At 38.4% G+C, this 20,296-nt stretch overlaps 2 protein-coding genes and 1 long non-coding RNA gene across 3 annotated transcripts; 2 read left to right on the top strand and 1 right to left on the bottom strand.

Annotated features, from left to right (window-relative positions):
• Positions 1-610: 610 nt before the first annotated feature.
• On the top strand, positions 611-12,905 carry cnpy4 (canopy FGF signaling regulator 4). Its single transcript, XM_023283098.3, has 7 exons — positions 611-704; positions 6,150-6,256; positions 6,405-6,531; positions 6,678-6,774; positions 6,861-6,983; positions 9,959-10,076; positions 11,405-12,905. The coding sequence occupies exons 2-7, from the start codon at positions 6,172-6,174 to the stop codon at positions 11,527-11,529; spliced, it is 675 nt and encodes a 224-aa protein (XP_023138866.1). The 5' UTR covers positions 611-704; positions 6,150-6,171; the 3' UTR covers positions 11,530-12,905.
• LOC129348164 (uncharacterized) lies at positions 4,766-6,061 on the bottom strand. Its single transcript, XR_008600644.1, has 2 exons — positions 5,101-6,061; positions 4,766-4,986 (listed from the first exon to the last, which is right to left on the bottom strand). It is a non-coding gene; the product is annotated as an uncharacterized LOC129348164 (long non-coding RNA).
• A 137-nt stretch (positions 12,906-13,042) lies between the features above and the next one.
• Positions 13,043-20,296, top strand: LOC111577030 (zona pellucida sperm-binding protein 3-like). Its single transcript, XM_023283100.3, has 8 exons — positions 13,043-13,511; positions 13,652-13,767; positions 15,614-15,717; positions 17,332-17,506; positions 17,689-17,806; positions 17,892-17,974; positions 18,062-18,180; positions 18,278-20,296. The coding sequence occupies exons 1-8, from the start codon at positions 13,110-13,112 to the stop codon at positions 18,370-18,372; spliced, it is 1,212 nt and encodes a 403-aa protein (XP_023138868.2). The 5' UTR covers positions 13,043-13,109; the 3' UTR covers positions 18,373-20,296.

The raw sequence follows: 20,296 nt of genomic DNA, 5'->3' as shown, positions 1-20,296 counted from the left end.
ATTGCCATTTGAATGGAATTTGTACACTTTTCTGACAGTCATTTTTGTAAAAATAAATAAATAAAGGTAAAGAATAAGAGTAAAAACAGCAGCAAAATCGAAGCTATGTGCAAATATAGAATATACAGTATTTCCACTTTGAAAGCAGTGCATCAATGCCAGGCTCAAAAACACAGATTCAAATTTCCAAAGTTTCATACATAACAAATCTAAGGGCCGATCCTGTCAACTTTCAGGGCAGGACTTTCCATTTCATTATGTTTTTTTTTTCAAATCAAGCAAGTTTAGATGAATTATTCCAACATTACAACTTATCATTGTGGTGTTTAGAGTAGTTTGGCCAGAGGAAACAGCAGAATTTCATTTAGACCATTTTAAGGCAGGAGGGAATTAATTTAAATGGGGGAAAATGTGAATATGTAACTTTGGAACAGGGAGAAGAGTGTTTAGGGATTTAATCAGCGAGTGGAGAGGGGAAATAGCTAGCATGATGAGCTTCAGAAAGTGATGCAAAATCTTCCATTATAGAGGAGTGATGACTTTGTGTTTTCTTCTATCAACAATCTTCCCTGGCATCGGAGCACCAGCTATCGACTAGTGGCGCCTGCTGGGATACTGTACGCATGCGCGGTTGCAATTTGCCTTGAAATACGCCAATGTGGCTGTTGTGATATTAAACTTTTCGTAATTTCAGTCCGTCTGTATGGAGGACTAAAAGTGCCAAAATTAAATAAATAAATACATCATTAAATAATTAATTAAATATGTCATTAATTAATTAAAATTGGAATTAAATATTTCATTAATTAATTAAAATTGGAATTAAATATGTCATTAATTAATTAAAATTGGAATTAAATACTTAAATGTGTTATTAAATAAATATATCATTAAATAATTAAATATGTCATTAATTAGTTAAAATTGGAATTAAATATGTCATTAATTAATTAAAATTGGAATTAAATACATAAATGTGTTATTAAATATGTCATTAATTTATTAAAATAACAATTATTTTAAGTAAAAAACATATTTCATTATTTCACGATTTAATTAATTATTTCATGGTCCTTGTGTTGCAGTGGATCATGAATTAATTTTATCTGTCAACCTCGCCCGTCAAAGTCCGTGGGCGGGACTAACGTGAATCTAGTCTAATCCACTGCTTTTGTCTGCCTTGAAACCGGAAGTAGAAGTCTTTCTAAACATGGAGGCTGTGTAGAGGGAGAGTCGCTGTGAACTTTCTAGAGAGTTGGTGAGAGATATTTTAGACCTTGCAGAGTATGTGGAAGCAGGACCTGCTTACCGCGAGCATGTAGCGTGTAAAGCAGAGGAATTTATTGACGTTGTTGAAGTTATTTCCGCACTTTCCGACCAAGATGTTGACCGTAGAGTGACTGCAAATTTAGAGGAAGTACTCCGCCGGTTTTCTGGTACCAGGGTGCAACAGGAGCACACACAGGGACCAGGGCGTTTGGCATACCGAGGGAAGTTCTGGAACATCACGTTCTTTGTGGATTACCAGCCTGTCAAATTGCAGCGATGCTCGGAGTGTCGAGCGCTTTTCCTTTAGGACCTACTCGGCGCGGCACGGCTCCGCTCGTCTTTGTTTAGCCGCGATTCCACAAGCATCTACTCGGCACGGTACGGCTCGTCTCATCTTTGTTTGCGAGCGTTTCCATACGGACTAATTTTCAGCACCTTCTCGGCTGAGGTTCCCAGCGAGCTGAGATGAGCCGATAATGTGGCGTTTACATAGTGCAGGCCACTGATTGGACAGGGAGTGACGACACAGAGCAACTTCAGCACGAAAACAAAATCCTGCATTAAAAAAATGACTGTAAACAGCGACGGTGTGCATTGCTCTTCACGAAACTCTCTGTTCTTCATAATTTTAATGTGACAGCCAGACCTGTACCGTGGGTGAATGAAGAGGTCGAGACTTTGTCTTTGGTGGCGGACCAAAGAATACAGAGAGAGCTGGACGGAGAAAGTTTATCAGGAGGTCTCTGAGCGGATGGCCGCTCACATATACAGTAGACTGTATATAAAGAGGACAGAAGCAGTGTAGGGAGAAGCTGAAAAAGCTCAAAAATGACTATCGGTCCACCCAGGACCACAACGGCCGGCGTGGGTCAACCAGGAGGTGTTGGAAGAGGTTTAATGGAAGCTATTTACTGGCACCGCACCGGCGAGCAACAGGAGGGAGACTCAGCCGCTGCATTGTTGGAGACGTTCGAGGACGGTGAGTGTTTTGTGACTTCAAGAAACTTATACATCATTTATTCCATTGGTGGCAACCTTCTTTTAAGCAAACAAGTATTTTTAGAAAGTAACGTCGTTGTCTCCTGTAGCAGACAATAAGATAACTAGTTAGCCATCGGCGCTAACTCCGTGCTCTGCTTGTATTTCGTGCTGCTGTTTCTAACGTTTAGCTCTCAGAAGCTAATACTTCAGTCAGCATGCCGTGTTTTTCTTGTACTTAGAGTGAGTGTTTATTTCTGTTCAAGAATCCCTTTCCACATGCGAAGCCTACTCCACCTCCGTCGCGGAGCCCCCGGCTGCCCTGTCTCCTCTCCAGCACCAGCTCGGACACCGACACCAGCACGTCACAGCAACGTCTTATCACCGGTAAGACACGGTAAACAGAGAGCATGGTTGATTTTCGTATTATTATTACTACAGGTGTAAATGCCTGCAAGCATGATCAGAACAACGAGACCAATGACCAAGAATTGAGGCAGGTGTAAATGCAAACTGTGCAGCAGCCAGCTCAGGAACGCCTGATGAAAGCTACATGTAGCTACAGTGACACATAAACAGAACACATGCAGCTGCATTTATTTTCTATTGATTTAACAAGTAAGTCACTCTAATTAATTTACGTTCTGGTGCGGTGTAGTATTGCAACCATTCTTCTTATAGTCACTAGGTAGCTGTGAAACTGAATGAAAATATACATAAAAATGAGAAAACACAGCTCTTCTTAGCAACTCCAAAATGTGCACAGGATGAAATGAAGTTCACACCACGTCGTTTTTGTTTGTGGTGGAGCAGTTACTGCTTGTGCTTTGGTTAAAGCGAAGAGTGCCAGAAGTTTATTAAAGTATCAAAGACATGATCATGATTGAAAATGGATGGACGGGTGGCTAAACACATCACATCATAGCTGTGGAGTCCTTCCAGCTCCTGGGGACTACAATCTCTCAGGACCTCCTGAAAAAGGCTCAGCAGAGGATGTATTTCCTACGACAGCTGAGGAGACATGGCCTGCCACATGAGCTGTTGATCCAGTTCTACACTGCAGTCATACAATCTGTCCTGTGCACCTCTGGATCAACCACACAGCAGGACAGAAACAGACTACAGCCCATAGTACGGACTGCAGAAAACATCATCAGAGACCCCACTCACCCTGGACATTTGGACTACAGAGCCCTGTACACAAAAATCGCCACTACTGTGTTTATAGCAATTACCATTTTGCTAATGTGTTCATACATTCCAGTCTAGCTGTACATTTCTGTTTATATTGTGTTCTATTTTACTACTATTTCTTTTTCCTCCCTGTTCCTCTTTCTATTGTTTATTTTTTATTATTCTCTTCCATATTCCTAGGATGACACCAACAGCCGAAACCAAATTCTGTGTATATTGTGTACTTACTTGGCCATTAAAGCTGACTCTGATCACTTTTCTGTCTTTGGTCTAGGCAAGAGGAAAGGGGGCCACAGAAAATTGGACCTTCCTAGCGTACTTGTGGAGATGCAGGCTGAGGAGGAGTGGAGTCATGCCCAGCATGATGAGAACATCTGGTTGCTCCTCAGCGAGGCAAGAGAGAATGAAGCTGGCCCAGAATACTGCCTTCAACCAGTCATTCCTGGGTGTGCTGGGGCAGCTGGGGTAGCTGGGTAGGCAGTGGGCAGCCGGCGAGTGTGAGCGAGTCCACCTCCCATAGACTTGAGATTTACAAGTGCTGGTCATATAATTAGAATATCACGAAAAAGCTTGTCTTTTGGACAACTGTCAGGTCAGTAGTCTTCCCCATGATTGTGTAGCCTACAGAACTAGGCTGAGAGACCATTTAAAGGCCTTTGCAGGTGTTTTGAGTTAATTAGCTGATTAGAGGTGTCTTCAATATTGAACCTTTCTACAATATTCTAATTTTCAGAGATACCAAATTTGAGATTTTTGTTAGTATTCAGGTATAATCATCAAAGTTAAGAGAAATAAACATTTGAAATATATCAGTCTCTGTGTAATGAATGAGTATAATATACAAGTTTCACTTTTTGAATGGAATTACTGAAATAATGAACAACTTTTTTCATGATATTCTAATTATATGACCAGCACCTGTAGTTGTATATAGTTTTACTTTTAGCCCTCCACTGTAGGAGAGGCCCACCACAGTTTGTACTTTGCACATTGTAAATAGTTTTGATTTTGCTGCTGACTAATAAACTATTTTGTGACTTATGTGATTGCATCATAACTTTTCATTTTGTCTGTTAAGACACTGGTAGGAAAAGAGTCAACAGTCTGAACCAAACAATTCTATATTCCCTAATAATGTATTTGTGTTTAATGGGATTTAACATGTTTTAACACAAACTCCTTTATGGTTCATAATTCTGGTGACTGAATTACACCAAAGCAATACTGATTTATCAAACTGGAATTTTCTTAAAACAGCTGTTTTAATGTTTTGGCGTTTAATTTTTTATTTAATCTTGCTAACCTTCACAAACAAACAATAGCATAGACACATCTACAAAAGTTTATTGTCAGAATTGCATTAAAGAAAACAATAGCGGTCCGGGGACAGAAAAACAGAAGTATAACAAGAAGAATAACTTTGCATGACACGTAGTGCATCAGTGCATCCTGTACATCTCTGCCCTCCTCCTCTACACCTTGTGCTACTGCAGGCTCATGTGCTGCTGCTTCATGTAAATCCCATGAAGTCTCATCAGAGAGCATCTGAAACACATACACAGCATACATATTTTAATACCTAATAGCGACAAACTGCAGCCATTACAGGGTCGTTCACAGGACTGATACACGATAGCTAGCGAACTAGCATTAGCTTACCCTTATATGTCGTCTCGTTCATATCCTCTTGTCTTCAGCTTGATACTGCTGTATCGCCTCCCAAACTCTCCTGTGTGTCTCCTGAGTGTTTCGACTCGCCGCTCTCAGCTTTCTCCGACTCTTCTGTTACTCTGAATCTGACAGAAAGCCACAGACCGAGCAGCAGGTGTACTATCGCCTCCATGTACATTGTTGCATTGCGTTTGTGTCGCACAAAAATGACGGTAAGGGACTTTCGGGCCACCGTGCTATGACGACTCAACCCACGATGAGGTGGTACTCAATGTAATGGAAAAACAACTAAACCGAGACGAGCCGTGGCGCGCCGAGTAGATGCTAAAGGAAATGCTAAAGGAAAATTTGTCTTGCACCGCATGTATCAACATTTGGGAAAGAGGACCGAGTCTTTAGCGGTTGCTAATAAAGTTTTGTTTTATTGAGTATCCAAACCAACGTAGAGGTGAATAGCGCCACCCAGTGTATCGGAATGTGTTCACAAGCTCTGCGTCAATCCATTATCTGGAATCGATTTGCCTTGACTTGATGTGCAGGGTAACCAATCAGGTGTTAGGATCCGCCCACCGACTTTGACGGGCGAGGTTGACAGATAAAATAAATTCATGATCCACTGCAACGCAAGGACCATGAAATAATTAATTAAATAGTGAAATAATGAAATATGTTTTTTACTTAAAATAATTGTTATTTTAATAAATTAATGACATATTTAATAACACATTTATGTATTTAATTCCAATTTTAATTAATTAATGACATATTTAATGCCAATTTTAATTAATTAATGACATATTTAATGCCAATTTTAATTAATTAATGACATATTTAATTATTTAATGATATATTTATTTAATAACACATTTAAGTATTTCATTCCAATTTTAATTAATTAATGAAATATTTAATTCCAATTTTAATTAATTAATGAAATATTTAATTCCAATTTTAATTAATTAATGACATTTAATTAATTATTTAATGATGTATTTATTTATTTAATTTTGGCACTTTTAGTCCTCCATACGTCTGTAGGTACTGAAGCAAACAGTTGCAATGAACGCTTATATTCTGGCTCTGTTTGGGGTCTGCAGTTTTGTTTTAGCAAATGAGGAGGAAAGGCTGCCGAATAAATGCGAAGGTAGGACAACAAAAATGACACTAGCTAGATGTAATGTTACTCAGCACTGTAACGGCAGGATGCTATGTGTTTACACGTCAGTCTGCTGTCTTTAAGCTGTCATAAATGTGTAAATAGTTCTGATGGTTGTGTTGTTGTTGTCTTTTAGTGTGTAAGTTTCTGACAGTCGAGCTGCAGGAAGCTCTGGAGAAAACTGGTCGCTCCAAAGAGGTTCTGGAGGTTGGAGAAGTGTTGGACACAGGCAAGAGAAGGAGGAAGATAAAATACAACACCTCGTAAGTTCTCCATGAATGAAGATGTGACTTCAGCCCATGAACTGAGCTCTGTGTGTGAAATGTCTGGAAGCTCTGTGTTGTTTAAATTGCCGGACAGTCTGCCACTCGTGTGTGGTCACAGTTCAAACCTGTGTATTTGCGTTCAGGGAGACTCGACTGACTGAAGCAGTGGACAACATATGTGAGCGCATCCTGCAGTATAGTGTCCATGCAGAGAGGCCAGGCAGCCTGCGGTACGCCAAGGTAGGCTCTCTGGAAAAGCTTCTCGTTTGGTGTCCTTGGCATTCATTTCAATTTGTGGCACAAACTGACAGCTGCTGGTTTTGCAGGGCGCTAGTCAGACCATGACGACTCTGAAGAATCTGGTCCACAAAGGAGTTAAAGTGGACCTGGGTATGCCGTATGAGCTGTGGGACGAACCCTCTGTAGAGGTGTCAGACATGAAAAAACAGGTAGGAAGATACGTTTGCACCAGTGTTTGTTCAAAATGCAGAAGCACAGTCGGACTAGTGTTGCCAAGTCCGCTTTTTAAAAGCGACTTTGGGCTTGTTTTTGTGTGAAGTCATTTGTAAATCTCATCAATTATTGGTGTTGGACTTGTTTTCTGAAGTGCAGTTGCTTATTTACTGTTGCTTACGCATAATGCATACACTACAGTTCAAAAATTTGTTGTCACATAGAAATGTCCTAGTTTTTTTTTTATACAAAAGCAGTTTTTTTCAATGAAGATAACATTAAATGAATGAGAAATCCAGTCTAGACATTGTTAATGTGGTAAATGACTATTCTAACTGGAAACAGCTGATTTTTAATGGAATATCTCCATAGGGGTACAGAGGAACATTTCCAGCAACCATCACTTCTGTGTTCTAATGCTACATTGTGTTAGCTAATGGTGTTGAAAGGCTAATTGATGATTAGAAACCCTTTGTGCAGTTATGTTAGCATATGGATAAAAGTGTGAGTTTTCATGGAAAACATGAAATTGTCTGAGTGACACCAAACCATTCAAGGGTAGTTTATATACTACTGTCGAAAAGTTTGATCCTCCTTCTGGATTTCTCCAGCGGGTTCTTGTACAGAACTTTCCCAGACACCTGCTGCTCCTTCAGCTTGATGGCCTTCAGCGTCTGTCTGTCAGTCTAGACCAGGGGTGTCAAACTCCTTCTAGTTCAGGGCCCAATTTGATCTCAACTGGGCCAGACCAGTAAAATCACAGCATAATAACCTATAAATAACCACACCTCTAAATGTTTCCCTTTGTTTCAGTGTAAAAAAGTACATTCTGAAAGTGTTCACATGTAAAGAATTATATTTTTATAACGCATCAAGAACAACCTGAAATTTCTTCTGAAAAATAAGTTCAATTTCAACAATATTATGGCTCAGTTTATCATTTACACATTACAACTTACAGATCACAGAGTGTCTACAAAGGCTCAAAACATTTAGTCACAGGTGTCTGGAACTGAACAATCTAGTACTTTATTTTATGAACAAAACAACTTGTCAAGGTCTAGGAATTACTTTAAATTCATGGTGTCACAAATTTACAATTCGTAGTTGATGTGTTCTCCGTATTTTTAGACTTTGCAAAGTCGTCAATGGGCCGGACTGGACCCTCTGGTGGGCCGGTTTTTGCCCGCGGGCTGCATGTTTGACACCCCTGGTCTAGACATTGTTAATGTGGTAAATGACTATTCTAGCTGGAAACGGCTGATTTTTAATGGAATATCTCCATAGGGGTACAGAGGAACATTTCCAGCAACCATCACTTCTGTGTTCTAATGCTACATTGTGTTAGCTAATGGTGTTGAAAGGCTAATTGATGATTAGAAACCCTTTGTGCAGTTATGTTAGCATATGGATAAAAGTGTGAGTTTTCATGGAAAACATGAAATTGTCTGAGTGACACCAAACCATTCAAGGGTAGTTTATATACTACTGTCGAAAAGTTTGATCCTCCTTCTGGATTTCTCCAGCGGGTTCTTGTACAGAACTTTCCCAGACACCTGCTGCTCCTTCAGCTTGATGGCCTTCAGCGTCTTCTTTAGGTTCTTGATTCTTCTTGTCCGGGTCGCCGCTTCTCAGCTCTGATTGGCTGTTGGTGACGGGGTCGGAGATATTTGCCTGAGTGACCCCAAACTTTTGAAACTTGTCTTTACCGTTCAGAAGTTTGGGGTCACCCAATTGATGATTAGAAAACCCTTGTGTGATTATGCTAGCACATGAATAAAAGTGGGAGTTGTCATGGAAAACATGAGATTCCCTGGGTGACACCAAACTTTGAACCAGTTGTGTGTATAGTTCATTAAAGGCAGTTAGAAATTAGAGGAGATATCTTACTAAAAATAAAACATAAATGAACTGCAGCTTCAGTGAACAATGCACAGAACCAACAAAACATTTCCTATGGATGCATGAAGAGTTTCAAGACACAATAAAACCCTTTTTCTATCAAAATAGGTACAAAATGAAACCAAGTTGGTCAGTGGGAATCAACACTAGACCATGTAAAACATTATCCAAACCTGAAATTAACCAAAAGAACTGTAGCTGAGTCCATACGATTCATTTAAAAAAAGAAAAATTTGATTATTCAGAGTTTTTATGTTGACTATGTTTACTGCCAATCTACTGCAAACAAAATAAATATATATGTTTATACTATTGTCAACAATCTCCCATTTACTGCTTGCTTCTTTCTATTGTGAGATCTGGCAACACTGAGTCAGACTTTTAAATGTGTGTGTGGTCATTTTAAACCTTTGCAGATGTATTCAAGGACATGCTGTCAAGAAGGACTGCAACTTGGGACTATTTTCACTGTTGATTGTTTAATCGCTTTATCGATTAGTTGTTTGGTTGCTTTATAAAGCGGCAGAAAATGCTTAATAGTTTGCATCAGTGTTTCCCGAAGCTGGAGATGAGGTCCTCAGAATGTCTTGTTTTGTCCACAACCCATAGATGTCATAGAGGAGTAAAGAAACCACACACTCAACCTTCAGCACACAGTAGCTTTACTGAACAATGTATTTTAGAGAGAGTGCGCACTTTTACATGTTTTTTGAGCTGTAAAATAAATATTACTCCACTGTATGAAACACATCAGTGCTGGTGTTTATATTGGCATTTCTACCAAAATTGTAAAAATCTGCATTTCATGAGTTTAAATTTACTCAACAGGCCATTTACTCTTTTAAATGATCTTGAACCACGTAAGCTGACTCACTATCTTCTTTTAAAACCCATTTTTGTAGGCTTGCTTTTATGCAGTCGCCCATTTCTCTTTTTTGTTTCCATTTTAATTTCTTAGTTAAACATTGTCTAACAGCTGCAGTGGAACCCAGAAATACACTTTGGTTACAGTATTGAATAACCTTATATATATGCTTTTGACTAGCTCAACAGCTATGTGTGTTTTCAGTGTGAGACGATGCTGGAGGAGTATGAGGAGGTGGTGGAGGACTGGTACTTCCATCATCAGGACCTGAGGCTGGAGAACTTCCTCTGTGAGAACCACGTCCTCAAGACTTCAGAGCAAGGTAGATACTGCACAACACAGAGGAGTTCTGCGTGATTCCTCATGATCTAATGCTGTTTAGAAGGATGTCAACTAGACTAACTGAATGGCTAACTGCTTTCATAATTGGAGGATCAGTTGAAGTGCATTTTTAAGAAATGAAAGTCTCAATTCTCTGATTCCAACTTGGTGCAGTTTTATATTTATTACCACTCTTCAGGCAAGTCCAGAAAAGGGAAGCTTTGGAGGAGTTGATGACAGTTTGTTTTCCCTCTAGAGATAAGGTATATGTTTGATAATTAGTTTAACCACTGAAATGCTGCTTCAGAGCAACAGTGATGTATTATCTTTAAGGTTTTTCTCTGGACTCACCCTCTACAGTGCTATAAGAAGCCCCACAGCTGCTGTACATGATGTAATGAGGTCTCAGCAACTCATGAACTAAATTGCTGCCACCACAGACTCATATTTTACCTTGTATCTAATTAATAAACCCTCATAAGCATAAACCCTGCAGTCAGCATGACATGACATAAGAGCTGCTCAGTTTCTGATTATCTTGTCTTGACATAAATCAAGAATGTACTATATTTCACATCTGCCTTTACCAGCTACAGAGATGTCAGTTACCTAACAGTTGTCTTTGATCTTTGCTAGAAAGCTGCTCGTTCATATTGTTTGCATCATTGAATGACAGTTAAAATGAAGCAAAATTAGATACTTGTAATATCAGGCAATTTTAATATTGTCAAACAATCATTCTTAAGTTTGAAGTTTTTCTGATTTCTTTACTCTTCTATGAGAATAGAATGCATATCTTTGGATTGTGGACAAACAAGACATTTTAGAACATCTTCTTGGGCTTTGAGAAACACTGATCAACATTTTCTACCATTTCCTGACATTTTATAGACCAAACAACTTATCAGTAAATCAAGATTAATCATCCATCCATCCATCCATCCACCCATCCATCATCTCTACACCATTTAATCCTCATTAGGGTCATGGGGGGCTGGAGATCCTTTGTTGTCAGCTATTTCTCATATTAAATTTTTTCATAGAAATAAATTCAGATTACATACATTTTTCCTGACAGAGATGAGTGAAATTGAAAACTAGCACAACAAATAGCAAAGAAAACTAAATTTTAAAGTCTGTTAATTAGACATATTTTTTGGAGGGCTTAGAGAATCAAATAAACACTTTAATCTCATGTGAAAACACTGGAAATTTTGCCACAAAATCTCCCTAAAATTGGAACAGCAAAAGTGAACTGGGTCAGCATTTCCCTCAGAAAAGAGTAATCTTTGAACCTCCTACTTGTGTGTTTTTCTCGTCTTTCCTCAGAATGTCTAAAGGAGATGTGGAAAGGAGACATAGGGAAGAAAGGAGGGGCTGAGGAGGAAACAAGAGAAAAAGAGGAGGGAGTGAAAAAGGAGGAACAAAAAGCACACGACGCTGGAGAACTTTGAGAAAAAACGTTTGCGACAAAGTAAATGCAGAAGACAACACTAAACCTCAGTTTTCAACTGTGGCAATCAAGTTGAAAATCAGTGGGCAGAAATAGAGGCATGTTTTTACCGTGTTCCTAGAGGTCAATCCCAGTACATATGTTTACATTTAAAGTTACAATGACATATCAGTGATTTGCAACTGTGATGCCTTTTACAAATTATCAGTATTATTTTTGTATGTCAGACTTTTGTAAATTGTTCCAACACTCCGATTAAAATCTAATGCCTTTACCCCTTATACTAGAGCAGGGGTGTCAAACTCATTCTAGTTCAGGGCCCACATTCAGCCCAATTTGATCTCAAGTAGGTCAGATCAGTAAAATCAGAGCATAATAACCTATAAATAATGACAATTCCACATTTTTCCTTTGTTTTAGTGCCAGAAAGTACATTCTGAAAATGCTCACATTTAATGAATGATCTTTTTACAAAACATTATGAACACCTTGAAATTTCTTCAGAAAAATAAGTTGAATTTCAACAATATTATACCTCAGTTTATCATTTACACATTACAACTTCCAGATCACAGAGTGTCTACAAAGGAACAGAATATTTAGTCCCTGGTATCTGGAACTGAATGATATAGTATTTTACTTTGTAATACAATGACAAAAGTCAGGCAAAGAAAACAAAAAAAACATTACAAATATCAGACGTAAAATGAGAAAAACGAGACACAAAATGAGCAAAAAATGAGACAAATGACACAAAATAAAGCAAAAAAGATACCACAAATTTGACAAAATAGGTACCAAGCGACAAAAAAATGGCCAAACGACAAAAGCAAGACAAAAAAATTACACAAGTGACACAAATAAGCCCAAAAATTACAAAAGCGAGAAGCAAAACAAAAAAATAGACGACCAACACAAGTGAGACAAAAAAACCCAAGACGACAAACATGAGACAAACAAAAGTCAGGTGAAAAGCAACAAAAACGACAAAATATTACAAAAATAAGACACAAAATGACAAAAGAACAATGAGCAATATAGTATTTTACTTTATGATCAAAACAACTTGTTATGGTCTAGAAATTATTTTAAATTTATAGTTTCACAAATTTACAATTTGCAGTTAATGTCTTCTCTGGAATTTTTACACTTTAAAAGTCGTCCCGTGGGCCAGATTGGACCCTATGGAGGGCCGGTTTTGGCCACATGTTTGACACCCCTGTACTGGACCCTTCTAGTGTTATATTTTATGGGACCTCTGTTACATCTCTTCTTATACTAATAATATATGATGCATATTACTGTTTTTTACCTGAACTGCAATATGTACAGCTTTTTCACTTTGAATAAAATCCTTTTTTTTGTTTTACAACAGTATTGGATGTTCGTGGGTTTTTTTTCTGTGTTAAATTTTTTGCTGAAATTTTCAATTTAATAATCCAAAAGCTAATGTTGTAAGGTCAAGTCTGAGTGTTCTAATGTTGCTGCTGCTGCTCTAATCAGGGTTGATTCGTGTCAGGTGTGTTCCTCTTGGCTCATGCTCACAGCTCCTTCTGACAGTGGTTGTCAAAGCACCCAACAATGTCTCTTCTTTCTGTATATTTCATGTTTGTTCTTCATGTTCTGTCTGTTTTAGTTACAGTTAAATGCTACACCTATCAAACCAGTCCTGTTTTTCTGTCTTTCCCTGACTTGGCCGCTCTGGATGCGACCTCGCGCGCAAACGAACCCCGCTTTGAGGATCCTGTTGGAACAACGGCAGCTGGAGAGGACGAGGTCAAAACCTTCGTGCTGAAATGTCACGAGGACAACATGGAGGTCGTGATGAAAGCTCAGCTGTTTGACCCCGGCCTTCCTGCAGAGCCCATGCGGCTGAGGCTCGGACCCGTCGCTGCTGCAGGAGATCACTGCGTCGCCAAGGTGACTGGAAATGGAGAGTACATCATCAGAGCTCCGCTGGCTGAGTGTGGGAACAAAGTGATGGTTGGTGAGCCTCTTTATCTTTAAAGTTCATATAGAAGAAAGCTGTAGTCACTTTTCAGCTCCTCTGTGGCAGCAAAGCCTCATCAGAGTTGCTTAATCCTGCCACCTAGTGTTGTTTAATTGATAATGCTGTGCTTTAGTTTACAGATAGCGCTGTGCTTTACAGCAACCTGCTCCTCTACTATCCTCCATCATCACCTGGTGACACCTTTCAACGGGTGCGTGTTGCTGTTCCTGTGCAGTGTGAATACGAAAGGTGCATTTACACGTACATAACAGTCTCACAGTGAGCTTTAAATGTGTTGCTGGTGTAAGCTTTTCACAAGAGAGTGTAATTCAAGCAACCATTATTTGTATAGTGCATTTTAAACAGCTAGCATCGAGCTAAAGTGCTTTCTAATAGAGAAATAAGGTCAACGTGACAAAGTTTAACAAAGAAATTTAAACACTGAGATTGTAGTAATTTACCTAAGTTATTTAAAAAGGTAAGAATCCTGCCATAAACTACAAGAAATTACCTGACTAATGGAACAAATCTAAACATTCACCTTAAACAAGCATAAAGGCAACAGCAGAACCAGACTCAGGTGGGTCAGCCGTCTGCCTCCAGCAGTTAGAGTTAGGGTGAGAAAGAAAGGGACAGCAGTCAGATTGACCAAGAGAACATAAACAAGAAAGAAAAAATGGAGAAATTAAATTTCGACCTTGAATGTAGATTTTTTTTTTAAACTATGCACACTGCTTCAGCTTCTCAGACTCTGCAGCATAAACATGATCGTTTCCGCTACCGTTCAAAAGTTTAGAGTCACCCAGACAATTTCATGTTTTCCATGAAAACTCACACTTTTATTCATGTGCTAACATAACTGCACAAAGGTTTTCTAATCTTCAATTAGCCTTTCAACACCATTAACTAACACAATGTAGCATTAGAACACAGGAGTGATGGTTGCTGGAAATGTTCCTCTGTACCACTATGGAGATATTCCATTAAAAATCAGCCGTTTCCAGCTAGAATAGTCATTTACCACATTAACAATGTCTAGACCAGGGGTGTCAAACATGCAGCCCGCGGGCAAAAACCGGCCCACCAGAGGGTCCAGTCCGGCCCATTGACGACTTTGCAAAGTCTAAAAATACGGAGAACACATCAACTACGAATTGTAAATTTGTGACACCATGAATTTAAAGTAATTCCTAGACCTTGACAAGTTGTTTTGTTCATAAAATAAAGTACTAGATTGTTCAGTTCCAGACACCTGTGACTAAATGTTTTGAGCCTTTGTAGATACTCTGTGATCTGTAAGTTGTAATGTGTAAATGATAAACTGAGCCATAATATTGTTGAAATTGAACTTATTTTTCAGAAGAAATTTCAGGTTGTTCTTGATGCGTTATAAAAAATATAATTCTTTACATGTGAACATTTTCAGAATGTACTTTTTTACACTGAAACAAAGGGAAACATTTAGAGGTGTGGTTATTTATAGGTTATTATGCTGTGATTTTACTGGTCTGGCCCAGTTGAGATCAAATTGGGCCCTGAACTAGAAGGAGTTTGACACCCCTGGTCTAGACTGTATTTTTGATTAAATTAATTAATGCAGTTTTCATTGAAAAAACTGCTTTTCTTTCAAAAATAAGGACATTTCTAAGTGACCCGAACTTTTGAACGGCATTGTTCAGTCTTGACTGAGTCAGAAAGCCTGATCACATAAAGCCTTGTGTGTGAGGAGTCAAATTTAAAAGATAAATCCTAAAAGTGACAAGAGGCAAATGGAGAAACTTGAGCCAGTGTAATATGTATTCCAGGTTTAGTTTTTGTTGCAAGCCTTGCTGGAGACCTTTGTTGTCCGATTTGGAAGCCTCACTTATACAGCAACAGGTGGTAGATCAGTTCTAATTTCTAGGCTTCTGGGTTTTACAGAGGAAAAGCAATCAAAATTCATGTATCGCTGTATTAGTACGGCCAGGATCACGGTGAAAGACACACTACTGCAATGTTGTGATGGACTTACACTACTTTTAAGCTTTTTTTTAGGTGCACATTGCTGTGATGGAAGCAGTTTCTCAGTCATTTTAGTCGTGGTTCTCACTTGCAGGAGGCACACAGTGAGCAGCAGAGCACTGAGGCCAACCTGGAGCCCCTTCACTTCATTCCAGTCGGCTCATCTTGACCTCGATTTCCACCTCAGGCTCATGACAGGTGAGTTGGTTTCACCCTGAAATACTAAACAACCTCCTGTAATTTCTACAAAATAACATACAAAGCCTTAGCTGTGCTTTTAACAAACTGAAGTGAGTTTTCTTGTATTGTAACCTGACTGTCTCTCAGCTTTGGTAGAAATGTTTATTATTCTGACTATTTATGTCAGGTGGAGTTTGGGATTTTTTTTTATTTGCATGTATTAAATCTTCTTATTTGGCCTTTTAAAGCCAGATTTATTTCTTGAAATGAGTGTGTTTCAATAAGGCAAATATTGAGAGAGTTGCAACTGATATTAATATTTTTGTGGTGAAGTCGATGTTGGACAAGCACTTGATATGTGACCTAAACTTACATATGTACAAACAAAAGATTGCTCTTGAAAACTAAATGGAGTGGAGAGCTAGAGAGACGTTAGACATGCAGCTTGTTCAATGTAGCTGAAATAAAATACCAAGTAAAGTTAATTAAATCAAATTTTAATTGTATATTGTATGGGTTATTCCAGAATTGAAGGACATTTGGGCTTCAGAGTTTTTGAAAAATAAACCTTCTTTTTGACAATTTTCTGCTCCATTTTCATCAATAATTGATAATAAACTATCAAAGGCTTGATTGACTCAGCTTACACATCAATGGTATCATTTTTATTCCATGTTTTATGTGTTGTTTGCTAACCCTATTCTAATCACAGTAACAGGGTTGCTATTTCATGCTAATGTTAGCTGTTTCTCAGCAGTAGAAGCTAGATATTTAGCTGTTACTGCTGACCAAGAGGACAAACTGACTGATGGAAAAAAAGTCAAAAGAACTAGTCTGATCCTGATAATATGAGGTAGAGTGAGACATTCAATCAAGGCTGACAATGTTCTGAAAATCTGAAAAATAGAAGAGAGGATATAGCTTTGCTCTGCCCGTTCTTTAGGAAACTGATGAGCTAAAAAGGTTATGCTAACAGGGTTGTTGTGGGACACATGTTCCATGCATAATAATTATTTTTTTAAAAATATTATGTTGATTTAAAAAAAATGTTCCCACAATTATAAGAGACTTCAACAACAAAAAAAAAGATTTAAATTTTATTTTAACTGTTTTATTTGAGATTCTATTTGGTCATCAGGGGGGTGGGATAAGAAGAAAATGGCATTTTAGGAGGAAATCCAGACTTATTTGATATATTTAAAAATATTTTCAAACATTCTTTTCTCTTAGTTTTTTTTAGATTTGGTCTCAGAACAAGTACATTTACACAACAACTGAATGTTTTAGAATTTTATACATGCGTTATTTGAAATTTGATGGGTGGGATGTAAAATGTCCTCTAGTTCTGGAATGACCCCTATAGAGCTTTGTTTTCTGTTCCTAAGTGCATGCATTTTTCGTAACATTTGCTTATGAAATAAGACATTTTTCTATAAACATCATATGTAGAAATGATCTAATCTAAACTAATCTACAGCGTAGTCTCCAAACATTACCGCAAAAAATTCAGACCAGATGCAGTACTTTGTCTCAGCATATTAATTTCAAGGGATAAATGATATTAAAAGATATGTTTGTTTAATCAAATGTGTAAACAAATTAGATTTAAATCTCCATCTCATCTCTCATCAGATGACTGGAGCAGTGAGAGAACGTCATCTGTCTACTTTCTAGGTGAAACGGTCAACATGGAGGCCTCTGTAGACCATCATCATCTTCCTCTTCGTCTGTATGTGAGCAGCTGTATGGCCACTCTGACCTCTGATGTGAATTCTTCCCCCAGATATCCCTTCATAGACCACCAGGGGTGAGTCTTGTATCTTTAAAGCCAGCAGTAGTTCCTCTAGTTAATTATACAAATTAAAACTACTTCTTTTGAACACATTGCTGCTATAAATCTTTCCAGTTCCTGTGTCCTGTTATTTTAAAGTGCTAATAAAAGTGGAGGGCAGAAGTTAAATGTGATAAGGATCTGTCTGCTCTGTGCAGATGTTTCACAGACTCCCAGCTGAGCGGCTCCAAGTCTCGTTTCCTGTCCCGAGTTCACAACAATCGTCTCCAGATTCAGCTCGAGCCTTTCCTCTTCCACCAGGACCGCAGACACTCTGTTAGCACTACAGTCACACTTTTATCCCTTTGCATATTTATTAGAAGGAAAAATGCCCCAGCATGTGTCATTCTGTCTCCTGTAGATCTACATCACATGTTACCTGGAAGCTGAGCCCATTTCAAAGAATGACCCGGTAAAGAAGGCCTGTTCTTTTATAAACAACAGGTCAGTGTTTCCAAATCAGTCTAGATTATAGTTTAGTTTAGTTTTTTTTATTCATTTTGCTAATTCTATTATTTTTTTCCATGTCAGGTGGAGGTCAGTGGATGGCGACGATCATGTGTGTGAGAGCTGTGCAGAAAAGGCATCTCCCGGCAGCAGTGCCGGGTCCAGTCACAAGAGGGCGCACAGGAGCAGAAGAGAACAAAACGGTGAATCTTGTACTGTATTTAGGACTAAATCCATAAAACATGCAGACTGTAAATCAAGGGATCAACAGAAGATGAACTCAGGTGTGTTTTCTTGCAGAGCTGCACAGGGAAACCACCTTGGGTCCAATCGTATTTCTTCCACGGAAAGCTGACAGCTGTGGGAATCCCAGCTATCTGTTTAATAAAACATAAAGAAAGGGGGCAGACAGGTAAACACTGACTCTGATGAAGACTGCTTTGCTGGACTTTTCACCTTTTTATGGCTATTTCCAGACTAAACCTGTGGATGCATTTGAAATATCAAGCGTTTTCCATTTATTCCAGTAGTGTAATATAACCTCTGTAAATGTAGATCTGCACAGTCAGCAGTTTTTAATAAACAAAAAAAAGTCCGATCAACAAAAGCAGGTGTTTTGTTTTATGAAGATATATTTAGCATTACTAATCAGAAATGCCTATTCACATTTTCAGATTCTCTTGTACCAAAATCTGGTTTCCAGTTTGTTCAGTCTCATGATTGTTCCACTGTTTGGATACACTACCATACAAAAATTTAGGGTCACTTAGAAATGTCCTTATTTTTGATAGAAAATCTTTTTTTTTTCAATGAAGATAGCATTAAATGAATCAGAAATCCAGTCTAGACATTGTCAATGTGGTAAATGACATGATTTTTAACCCTTTTATGCACAGTCTGGGTCAGGAGATACCCATTTTCCATTGGATTTGGGTCACTTTTGACCCACGTTGCGCATCAAAAGGTTAATGGAATATCTCCATAGGGGTACAGAGGCCCATTTCCAGCAACCATCACTCCTGTGTTCTAATGCTAATGTTGAAAGGCTAATTGATGATTAGAAACCCTTGTGCAATTCTGTTAGCACATGAATAAAAGTATGAGTTCTCATGGAAAACATGAAATTGTCTGAATGACCCCAAACTTTTGAAGAGTGGTGTACGGTAAATGAACATATTTGTTGCACGTTTGTTCTGTTGGTTCCCCAGAATGTGCCCAAGCAGACATTGGTTGGTTGATTGAAGAGGTTGCTAGGGCAGTAGACTTAAAGGCTTTTCCTAACAACCACTAAAGTGCGACTGTTTTCAGGTGTGGTAGGACTTCAGTGGGATAGCTAATATGGAGACTGTTTATGTTTGGTAAGTGGCAGCTAGGGAGCATCACCACACAAGTATACTGATGTTACAAGTTTTTCAGTGGGTAATGCCATCTATTGGCAAAACTTGTCTCTCTCTGTGTGAGTGTTACATAATGAATCCAGAGGTTTTATCTATAAAAATAATGCCATCCTGCTTTAAAATGGCTTAGATGTAACTCTAAACCATTGTTTTCTCGAGAATGTGTTGATCTGATCGTGTTGAACGGCTAATTGATGATTAAAAACCCTTGTGCAATTATATTAGCACATGAATAAAAGTGTGAGTTTTCATGGAAAACATGAAATTGCCTGGGCAACCCCACGCTTTTCAACGGTAAGGACAAGTTTCAAAAGGCAAATGACTCCACCCCCGTCGCCAACAGCTAATCAGAGCCAAGCAGTGGTGACCAGAACCTAAAGAAGAAGCTGATAGAGCAGCAGGCGCCTATTCACATTTTCAGATTCTCTTGTACCAGGCAAAATCTGATATTAGTCACTCATATCCAGTTTGTTAAGTCCATTGTTAGGATGTTTTTGTGATCTTTCATCATTGTGCTGTATATTCACAATGAAACTGATAAGATCACCCAAACAAAGGCTTTAAAAGGTGTTTATTATATCAGCCTTTGTAACAAGACTTTAAATATCCACATTTGTCAACATCACTCTTTTGAAACTTCCTTTGGTGATTAAACTCCCACTAGACAGTGGCTAAAATTATCTCTGCAACAGTGACAGCGGTGGCCAGAGGCATGTTTTAAATTGTCTGATTCTTATTCTCATGATTTCCTTGAGTAAATTTCTTAAAATTGGGCACAACTGTTCAGTTGAACTTAAGAAATCACTGATCAGAGCTCAACGATTAATGTAGTAATGATAGACTCACTTAAAAAAATCTTACTGGCTAAAATGTAGAAGTCATGATGTTTTACACTACCGTTTAAAAGTTTGTAGTCACTCAG

The sequence above is a fragment of the Amphiprion ocellaris genome, chromosome 23, assembly GCF_022539595.1.
Source record: "Amphiprion ocellaris isolate individual 3 ecotype Okinawa chromosome 23, ASM2253959v1, whole genome shotgun sequence".
Classification (NCBI taxonomy): domain Eukaryota; kingdom Metazoa; phylum Chordata; class Actinopteri; family Pomacentridae; genus Amphiprion; species Amphiprion ocellaris.
This window is presented reverse-complemented; position numbering and strand designations above follow the sequence as displayed.

Excerpts from the sequence above, each read along its gene's own strand:
- cnpy4 (XM_023283098.3), top strand. The coding sequence starts at position 6,172 with ATGAACGCTTATATTCTGGCTCTGTTTGGGGTCTGCAGTTTTGTTTTA. Across the intron at positions 6,257-6,404 it reads GCTGCCGAATAAATGCGAAG|TGTGTAAGTTTCTGACAGTC; the intron begins GTAGGACAACAA and ends GTTGTCTTTTAG. Across the intron at positions 6,775-6,860 it reads GCAGCCTGCGGTACGCCAAG|GGCGCTAGTCAGACCATGAC; the intron begins GTAGGCTCTCTG and ends CTGGTTTTGCAG.
- LOC111577030 (XM_023283100.3), top strand. The coding sequence starts at position 13,110 with ATGTCTCTTCTTTCTGTATATTTCATGTTTGTTCTTCATGTTCTGTCT. Across the intron at positions 13,512-13,651 it reads AGTGTGGGAACAAAGTGATG|TTTACAGATAGCGCTGTGCT; the intron begins GTTGGTGAGCCT and ends GCTGTGCTTTAG. Across the intron at positions 17,975-18,061 it reads TGTTCTTTTATAAACAACAG|GTGGAGGTCAGTGGATGGCG; the intron begins GTCAGTGTTTCC and ends TTTCCATGTCAG.